General features: G+C 44.7%; 1 protein-coding gene across 2 annotated transcripts in view; it reads left to right on the plus strand.

Moving 5' to 3' along the window:
• LOC116051982 (leucine-rich repeat-containing G-protein coupled receptor 5) overlaps positions 1 to 9,989 on the plus strand; it is a 63,553-nt gene that overhangs the window by 49,037 nt on the left and 4,527 nt on the right. The window contains exons 16-18 of one of the 2 annotated variants that reach the window (XM_031302465.2): positions 2,549 to 2,682; positions 2,838 to 2,921; positions 6,949 to 7,192. In XM_031302465.2, the coding sequence (XP_031158325.2) occupies positions 2,549 to 2,682; positions 2,838 to 2,921; positions 6,949 to 7,192 (462 nt within the window). The remainder of the gene's footprint in view (positions 1 to 2,548; positions 2,683 to 2,837; positions 2,922 to 6,948; positions 7,193 to 9,989) is intronic. The other variant, XM_035996265.1, reaches the window with a different exon arrangement.

The raw sequence follows: 9,989 nt of genomic DNA on the forward strand, positions 1-9,989 counted from the left end.
GTCTTTTATAAAGTTGCGGGATGGCTACCTGTGAGAAATAGGTACGGGATGGGATTTGGTACCATTTGTCTAGTTCATTCAGAAGCTTCTTGAAGCCTTTTTTATCCACTGTGTGGATGGGCATCGTATCTTTGGCCAAATAATACATTATAGCATTGGTGATTTCGGTATGTCTCTTTGAGTTCTTGTCATACCTTGTGAAACTAGCAAAAACACTCGCTAGCGAGGCTTGTTTGGCAAGCTCTGGCGTATTAACTGCAACAGTTTTTTTTGGGATAGTATCATGCACTCATGATTCGTTCCTTTTTGTTGTTTCTGTCTATTTCTTCACTCACACTGTCACTCTGTCGAAATATGCACACACATCACGTGGTACGCTCCATAGGGTTTGTCACGTAGTGGCCCCGTGCGCTGATGTGCACTCACATGTGCAAGTGGCACGGTAACCACGGTAACTGGCCAATGAAACATGATCATTACAGCGTTTCAAGCCCTAAATCAAACACAACTAAGCCACACAGCCAACGGACGGGACGCAGCGCTCCACAAAATAAACTAAATATTGCATACTTATTGTGACACTTTCGATATTCTATTGTGCAACGTGATATCGCGATAAGGATATTAAGTCGATATATCATGCACCCCTACTGGGGACTAGTTGCAACGACAGACGCCTGTGGCGTCATCTCACTTCGGCCCTCGTCGCCTTTGTCTGGGCCAAAAATTAGCACTGGAACACATTGAACAGAGACTGCAGTCGATGGCCAAGTACCACGTACGTTCTGCACCTGCGTAAGAGGAAATAACTCTCCATACCAGCAGGCGGCGGTAGGGTTGAGTATTGTTTTTTGTTTTTTTTCGATACCGGTGCTAAAGCGGTACTTTTAAAATGGTGCCGGTGCCTAAACGGTGCCTGAACCGATACTTTTTAAGAAAGTTAAAAAAAAAGAAGAAAAAAAAGAAGGGTACTAAACAACAGTCGGCGACATTTAAGAACAACTTGTTTGATTGAATGATTTAATAGTAATGTAATAACTATAACTTATAATAAACAATAACTTATTTCACCAGTAAATTGCTGTTGAATGACAAAAACAACCACCAGATAGTTATAGACAGGTATTTTACTTTGAATGCACCGCGAGGCTGTAGGTTACCAGTTTCAGTGAATGCACCGTCTGTGTTTTTCCGACGTTGGCATCTGCTGCGCTGCAGAGCAGACTGTTGAAATACAGTCACACTTTACACTGTTTAACGTTAGCTGTCAGCATTTTAACCCTGTTTAATCCAGCTGCTAGCTAAAGCTAGGCTAACGTTACCTGCTGTTGAGTGTAGTGTAAAGTCAGGCACCGAAATAAGGCATCGAAATTTTCGTTCTTATTCGGTCTCGTTACTACCGTTTAGGTCGGAACCGGTGCCCTGTTGGCACCGCGTTTCGGTACCCAACCCTAGGCGGCGGTAATCTATTCGTCATTCAAAAAGGGACAACGTTGGTATGATACCCACAACAAACAGGGTTTGCTCGATCAGCGGCAGAACCGAGCAGAGCCTACGGTCCCTCTGCTTCCCTCCCTCCCGGTGTTGTGTCCCTACTGGATTTCAAACTAACTGGTTTCCGTATATTGTGTTTGCCTAACAGCAGCAGTTGTTGCCCTACTCTCTCGCCAGATTCGTCACCCAATTACAAACATATTACTGGCGATTTTGAAATCGCTTCTCAGATCTTCTGTGGCGAATATGATGGTATAAGTGAGCACTACATCACAACCACATACAAAAAAAGAAATTTAAGAAAATATAATGATTGCAAGATCGTGTCGAGGTGGTTTCGATCTCACTAGTGCAAAAAAACATGTATCACCTGTAACAGCAGACTAAGATCCTTTTTGTTCAACCCGAAACAGCACCAAAATCGTCATCACCAAACTTACCAGACTCCAATTAAATAATCAGGACTTTTAGCGTGTATAGAGCCAGCATATCTTCACATGTAAATGGGTGAATTAAGGGTTTATTTCAACCAAACCAGAGTGGTGATTGTTGGAACAGTGGAAAGACGAACCGAGACGGCTTTTGATAGTTTTAATTAGTTTATGTCCACTTTGAATGACGTGTGTTTTACGATGATAAAAGTACAGTTTATTTAAACAGAGTCTGGTGGATTTGGCGATAGCAATTTCAAGTTAAACAAAAAACATCTTACTCTTTAACAAAAAGGTCTATCTCTGTAGGGATCCTTTCCATAATGTTGTCAGACACTTAGAATAATTATCTGAGTCTGTCAGCGGCAAAAACAGAACTTTTAGTGGACGGAAAGTGAAGGTGTGCAATTGCCAGTTAACGTTACATTGCAGCTTTCGCCACTGTCTCGTCTTATACTGGACCAATGTCAAAGATTGTTGTTCCCATCAGTCACTTAGACACAAAAACATGGGAACATGGGTCCAGGGTGAAAAAAAACTTTAGCTTGAGCCTGTTCGGACTTTACCGGAAATGAAACTGATAAATAACAAAGATGTAAAAGGTTGTCTTTTTGTGTTTTCAGGGTGATGGAGCTTCCTTACGCCTTCCAGTGCTGTGCCTTTGTTTCCTGTGAGAGGAGAGGAGGAGGTTCATCCTGGGAGAGAGAGGAGACTGCAGACTCCACAGGGAAAGACATGTCCGTCCTCTCCAGCCAAGGTGACACCAAACACCTAAAACAAGAACCGCAACAGAACTGCTTTCCACTAATTAAATACTGCGGTGAAACTTAGAAACCTAACTGTGTGAGAGTGAGTGAAATGATATTTCAAAATAAAAGACTGATGCACTTCTCTCCTTGCTTTGCTCTGCAGTAGATCAGGACTGGGAGGATTTCTTGATAGAGTTTGAAGATGAACCCAAACTTCAACAGTCTGTCCACTGCAGCCCTGCACCAGGTAACACAAACAACTATCAATTGAACACTTTAAAGGGATATTTCGGGTCTTTTTTAAACGTGGTTGTAGCTACTTATGTGTAGACTACTCCAAAGTAACATTACGTTACATGTCATTTAGCTGACGCTTTTATCCAACGCAACTTACAGTTGCTACATATTAGAGGGCTGCATTGGGATTGGGTCCCGCCGGGTCCCGCGGGACCCAACGCAAATCTCGCGGGAGCGGGAGGTTTTAACTTTGCTGCGGGCGGGAGCGGGCGGCTAAAAAAACCACTGCGGGATCGGGATGTAGCCTGGAACCCCCCCACGCCAGCAGAAACCATAGATATACATATATACTGACTGAGTATATACTGTATAGGCCATCTATGAGCAGACACCAGCGTGTCTGAGCCTCCCAGGACGGGGGAGCTCCAAGCCAAGGCTCCGTCCACCCTCATCCTCGGCTCCTTCCTCCCCCTCTCTCCCTTTCCTTCTGCTCCTTCCTCCCCGTCTAACAGCAGCAAGCACCTGCCTTCTTTGCCTTCATCTTCTCCCTATTAACCTATAAAATGACGTGTTTTCTCATGCGGGACGGGAGAAGACACAACGTCAATGCATCTCTATTATTGTGCGGGCATAAATTCTCAGAGTTTTGCGGGAGCGGGCGGGAGTGTAACACACACGTTGCGGGTGCGGGCGGTAATGGTCAGAAATTCGCCGGGAGCGGGATGAAGGAAACAGTCCCGCGCAGGGCTCTACTACATATGTCAGAGGCCGCACACCTCTGGAGCAACTATGGGTTAAAGATATATATACATATTATGAAAAAATCACTTTTTCTGGGATTTGGGGAGTTATTTTGTGTCTCTGGTGCTTCCATATGCATACAAACTTGGAAAGAAAACATCCATGCTGTTTTGAGTGAGATACGGTTTCTGAATGTGTCCTGCCTCCAGTCTCTGGCTGAGCTGGTCAAAATCGGCACGGCTTTCTACGTCACTAGCCGAGACGAGGTGGCTAACCATAGCATGCTAGCTCGTTCTGAATGGCAAAACACTGCTAGAACACACACAAGTTCACCATAATCTACAAAAGAACTACTTACATGTCCCTGTTCTGCAGGTATTCCACGCAAAGTTGGAAGTGCGCCCTCGTTTAGAAGAAGTCTCCCGGCTAATCCTGCCTTGTACTACTGAAGATGTAGAAACAAACAGCTAGCTAGATGATGTGATCCTTACCTAGCTACTGCGATGTTACAGCAGTGAGAGGTCTCACTCTGTAGCTAAAACAGAGACCTGAACACAGGGTGAAAAGAGGAGCTGCAGCAATGAGCAGTACAACAAAACTATGGTGTTTTCTGAAAATTAAGCTATGTAAACCTATTCTGGTACAACATCAAAACACAATTATGAACCTGAAAATGAGCACAAAATGGGCACTTTAAGTGTCTTGCTCAGGGACACATTGGTTGATGCATCGCAGTGGGAATTGAACCCAGATCTCCCACACCAAAGGCACGTGTCATATCCACTGCACCATCACCACCCATAGTCAGTGTGTTACAGTAGACGGCAGTCAGCACGCCCCCAGTTTGGAGAAGCAGGCAGGAGTACCGACACAGAAGCTAAGCAATGTCCTGCTGTGGACCGGGGCTGCAGCTCAACACGTTTGAGACACCTAAAAACATCTATATCAGTTTAGGTGTACCGTATATTTTCACTGCTTCCTCTTGCTGTCAGACAGCCCTTTACGACGGGGAACTGAAGCCGTTATCTCTGCTCTCTTCAAAGCCACCAGACTCCTTTTACTTTGCAGAACAAGGGAGTTGCTGCTCTATCGCTGCCTGCATCGGTTAGTTTGTTGGTGTTGTTGGGTGACTTTGGTGAATCCAAACTAACCCTTTAAAGCAGTGGTTCTCAAGCTTTTTTCAATAATGTACCCCATTCGAACAGTTTTTTTAAGCCATGTACCATGTAAAAAAAAAAGTCTTGATAAAGACTAAGAATACAGCGATGTCAGCGATAGATTTACTAAACAACAGCCTTGGACCTGGAAAATGTTTAGATGCTGATGGAAAAAGGAGACAAAGACTTGGAAAAAGACGGTAGAAAGAAGGAAGTAAGGCAAGAATAGGTCGAATATAGTAATAAAAACTTCGAGGAAAAAAAAAACAGTAGAAAGAAGGAAGGCAACACTAGGGCGACAAAAGTGACAAACTTCGAAAAAAGTGACGAAAACTGAAAAAAATGCAGAAAAAAAGACAGTAGAAGTAACTACAGCTTTGTAACTGAAAAACATTTTCTTACGTACCCCCTGCAGTCCTCCAAAGTACCCCTAGGGGTACACGTACCCCCATTTGAGAAACACTGCTTTAAAGCACCAAAGTCACACAATAATACAAACTAACGATGGAGGCAGCGGTAGAGCAGCAACTCCCGTGTTCTGCGAGATAAAATTACAGTTTTTGTCAAAGGAGTCTGGTTGCTTTGAAGAGAGCAGAGATAACGGCTTCAGTTCCCCGTCGTAAAGGGCCGTCTGACAGCAAGAGGAAGCAGTGAAAATATACGGTACACCTAAACTGATATAGATGCCTTCATTTGGGCCGACCTGACATGCTCAGTCGGAGACAGGGCAGTCGGGACTCACCCGGAAATGGCGAGCGGATGAGAAAATCTTTTGACTGACGTTTGTTGATCTGAAATGAAGACAGATTCAGCAACTGCACGGTCTATTTCTCTCTTAAAATGTTTCCAGAAACACGTTTCAGTGAACTATTTTAGTCCAATATGAGATTGTATTCTGAACGAGCCGCCATGACAGTCTGTCTTTGAATTTCCGGAGAAAAAAGACCCACGTGACGCGTTCGTCCAATCAGCTGCCGGTTTTCATACAGAGTATACAGAGCAGCGCCGCCTGCTGTTATGGAGACGTATTACGTTTCGCACGTGCAGAGTGTACGCTCAAGTCGGCGTCGCCTCAGTGTGTTTTGAGGCATTTCTTTGGACCTCGGGGACCCGACTGATCAGTCCGACTGGCTTTACTGCTGACGGTCGGCCTCTGGTTGGTGTGTAAGCACCTTTATAGATAAGTTATAGAAACAAGGAAAGCTGGCAACAAGTTCAATTCAATTTTATGTATCGTGTGAAATCCTAACAAGCGATATCTCAGGACACTTTAACTCTCATGTTGTCCTCGGGTCCAATTTGACCCGTTTTTAAAATTTCAAAATCAGAAATATGTTGTTTTTTTAAAATAAAAATGACCCAAAAATTAGATGGATTCCATACAATGCTCTTCACACGTATAATTCGTGATCACTACTTGTATTGAGTTTTGGAAGTTTTATTCAAGTTTTAGCATTTCAAAAAAATTTAAATGGTTTCTAAACTGTATCCTGACTAAACTTTGACTCTTTGAAGTCTCTGATTATCCATCAACATACGTTCCTCTAATATTAGTCTAAATATTTTATAATTTCTGCTTTTTTAACTCAAAAAATTAGGTATCATTTCCTACAAATGAGGATTATTGTCCATGAATTCCAAAAATAAGTGTAAACCTAGTGGTAATAACTTGGTGTTAGTGGTGTGTATGGTGGTTGGGTAACAAAAGCATCAAAAACGTTTAAAAAAAAAGCATCAAAAGTGTCGAGGAAAGGGATAGAAATGTCAGAAAAAGCGTCAAAAAGGTGTTCATTTTTAACATTTCAACAAGTGCACGGTCGACGGGAAGACAGCGCAGGGGTTAAAGATAGAGTAGGTCTAGACCACACTCTATAATTTACAGAGAACAATTCCCCCCAATAGCAAGAATTTGGAGCAACAGCCACGAGGAAAAATTTCCTTTTAAGAGGCACAAACTTTCCGTTTTAATATGAGTTTACATCAAGAGAATACGACTGGAATTATTTGCTATTTGTTTATCTATTGTATAGGAAATAATTTACATTAATTATGAAAAATTAAACTGTGAATACATTTACCAAAAGATACATTGATTTATTTATTGATTGTAAAGTAAAATTTGTTTGGATCATCCTCCAGGACCGTTTCGCCCCTGCCTCCATCTGCTCGGCAGCTGGTTGATCCGTGGAGGCGTGTGGCTCATTGCAGCGCTGTCATTGGTCAGCAACAGCCTGGTTGTCCTGTCAGTCTTCTTTTCTCCCGCCGCCTCAGTGACACCACCCAAGCTGCTGATTGGTCTTCTGGCCCTGGTGAACGGCCTGATGGGAGTGTGGAGCGGGTGGTTGGCAGCGGTGGATGCCTGGACGTTTGGCAGCTTTTGGAGGTACAAAAATGAATCAGACGGCCACTGGGGACTCTAAGGCTACATTTACATTGCTACGTTCACACCTCTCATTCCCCCTGCTCTGGCGTATCCCCTCTCATTCCCCCTGCTCTGGCATTTCCCCTCTCATTCCCCCTGCTCTGGCGTTTCCCCCTCTCATTCCCCCTGCTCTGGCGTTTCCCCTCTCATTCCCCCTGCTCTGATGTTTCCCCCTCTCATTCCCCCTGCTCTAGCATTTCCCCCTCTCATTCCCCCTGCTCTGATGTTTTCCCTCTCATTCCCCCTGCTCTGGCGTTTCCCCTTCTCATTCCCACTGCTCTGGCATTTCCCCCTCTCATTCCCCCTGCTCTGGCGTTTCCCCTCTCATTCCCCCTGCTCTGGCGTTTCCCCTCTCATTCCCCCTGCTCTGATGTTTCCCCCTCTCATTCCCCCTGCTCTGGCATTTCCCCCTCTCATTCCCCCTGCTCTGGCATTTCCCCCTCTCATTCCCCCTGCTCTGGCGTTTCCCCCTCTCATTCCCCCTGCTCTGGCATTTTCCCCTCTCATTCCCCCTGCTCTGATGTTTCCCCTCTCATTCCCCCTGCTCTGGCATTTCCCCCTCTCATTCCCCCTGCTCTGGCGTTTCCCCCTCTCATTCCCCCTGCTCTGGCATTTTCCCCTCTCATTCCCCCTGCTCTGATGTTTCCCCCTCTCATTCCCCCTGCTCTGGCGTTTACCCCTCTCATTCCCCCTGCTCTGGCGTTTCCCCCTCTCATTCCCCCTGCTCTGGCGTTTCCGAGCCCCTAAATCGGAGACATTTGGAAAAACTTCTGACCCGTTTTGGTTTGGAATCTGCGGGGTTGTGTTGCCGTCTCAACGGCTGCAAACGGAGACCTTTGGCGACACCCACACCGACGCCAAAGTTTTGCCGCCTGATTGGGTCTTATCGGTCATGAGGTCTCATTCTCTGAGACTAAGCTACTAACTTTACCATGGCAACTACCAGCAATGGGGTTTGGGCATGTTAATTTGAATGGAGATTAGTTTTTCAACTGGACCTAAAAATGGAATTCGCTTTTGGCTCAAAACTCTTGCTTAAAAAACAAAACGTAGCAATGTAAATGTAGCCTAAAGGTTACGGGGACTATGGATCCTGGGGACTCTGGGAATACTGTGGTTTGTGGGGACTGTGGGAATACTGTGGTTTGTGGGGACACTGGGAATACTGTGGTTTGTGGGGACTGTGGGAATACTGTGGTTTGTGGGGACTGTGGGAATACTGTGGTTTGTGGGGACTGTGGGAATACTGTGGTTTGTGGGGACTGTGGGAATACTGTGGTTTGTGGGGACACTGGGAATACTGTGGTTTGTGGGGACTGTGGGAATACTGTGGTTTGTGGGGACTGTGGGAATACTGTGGTTTGTGGGGACTGTGGGAATACTGTGGTTTGTGGGGACTGTGGGAATACTGTGGTTTGTGGGGATACTGGGAATACTGTGGTTTGTGGGGACTCTGGGAATACTGTGGTTTGTGGGGACAACGGGAATACTGTGGTTTGTGGGGATACTGGGAATACTGTGGTTTGTGGGGATACTGGGAATACTGTGGTTTGTGGGGACTCTGGGAATTTTGTGGGGACTCGAGCACTAGGAGGATTGGAAACTCTTGTGAAACTCTTTGGGGATTTTGAGAACTCAAGGGACTCTAGAGCTGGAAATTCTGGATAATCTGGGAACAATAGGAGCTCTGGGAAATTAGGGAACGCTTGGGGCTGTTTAAACGATGGGACCTCTCGGTAACAGGGAAAAAGATGGGACCAATGTGAAAAAAAACGGTTCTAATGGAATCAGACTAAAACATTTTTTTTTTTTGCAAAAGTCACAACAGTAGAATATACAGAATAAAATGTAATTTCCGTCAATATCCAAAAAAAACTTTTTAAGGGATAATTCTTGTGATAATGCTAAAAAGTATTCAGACAATCAGACAGGTTGGAAAGAATAAAAATGTACAAGGTTTTATTTTATCTTTCTGAACAATTTATTTTTTTTAAAGATTATTTTTTTTGGGCTTTTCCGCCTTTAATTTGACAGGACAGCTAGGTGAGAAAGGGGAGAGAGAGGAGGAAGACATGCAGGAAACCATCACAGGTTGGACTTGAGCCCCGGACCTCTGCGTCGAGGCATAAACCTCCAAGTATATGTGCGCCTGCTCTACCCACTGAGCCAACCAGGCCACTTTCTGAACAATTTAAAGACTTCTTGTTGGAATCACCAGCCGACCAAATCATCTCAGCACCAGCTCTATTTAGTAGCTGTTAAATGTAGCTAAACTGCTGTTTCCAACGCATTAAAGTTTTATCTCATAATTGATCCAGTTGAGCAAAGTGCTTTAAAGTGCTCAAATTATTCTTTTTGGCTTTTTCCCTTTTATTGTGTTATATATCTTTTTTGTGCATGTTATATGTTTACAAAGTGAAAAACACCCAAAGTCCACCCCAAAGGGACTTACCATCTCCAACAGAAAACACTGTTCACAAACTGCTCCAAACAGCTCTATTGTAGTCCAGCCTTTACTTCAGAGACAAACGTGGTCACTTTGGAACACACGTTATAATGCTCACCTAGCTGCTAGCATGGCACGCCCTCATACTCTGCTTCTGACTGGCTAGTAGTCCTTACCTAGCTACTGTCAGGGCACGCCCTCATACTCTGCTTCTGACTGGCTAGTAGTCCTTACCTAGGTACTGTCAGGGCACGCCCTCATACTCTGCTTCTGACTGGCTAGTAGTCCTTACCTAGGTACTGCACATGTGCG

The sequence above is a fragment of the Sander lucioperca genome, chromosome 20, assembly GCF_008315115.2.
Source record: "Sander lucioperca isolate FBNREF2018 chromosome 20, SLUC_FBN_1.2, whole genome shotgun sequence".
Classification (NCBI taxonomy): domain Eukaryota; kingdom Metazoa; phylum Chordata; class Actinopteri; order Perciformes; family Percidae; genus Sander; species Sander lucioperca.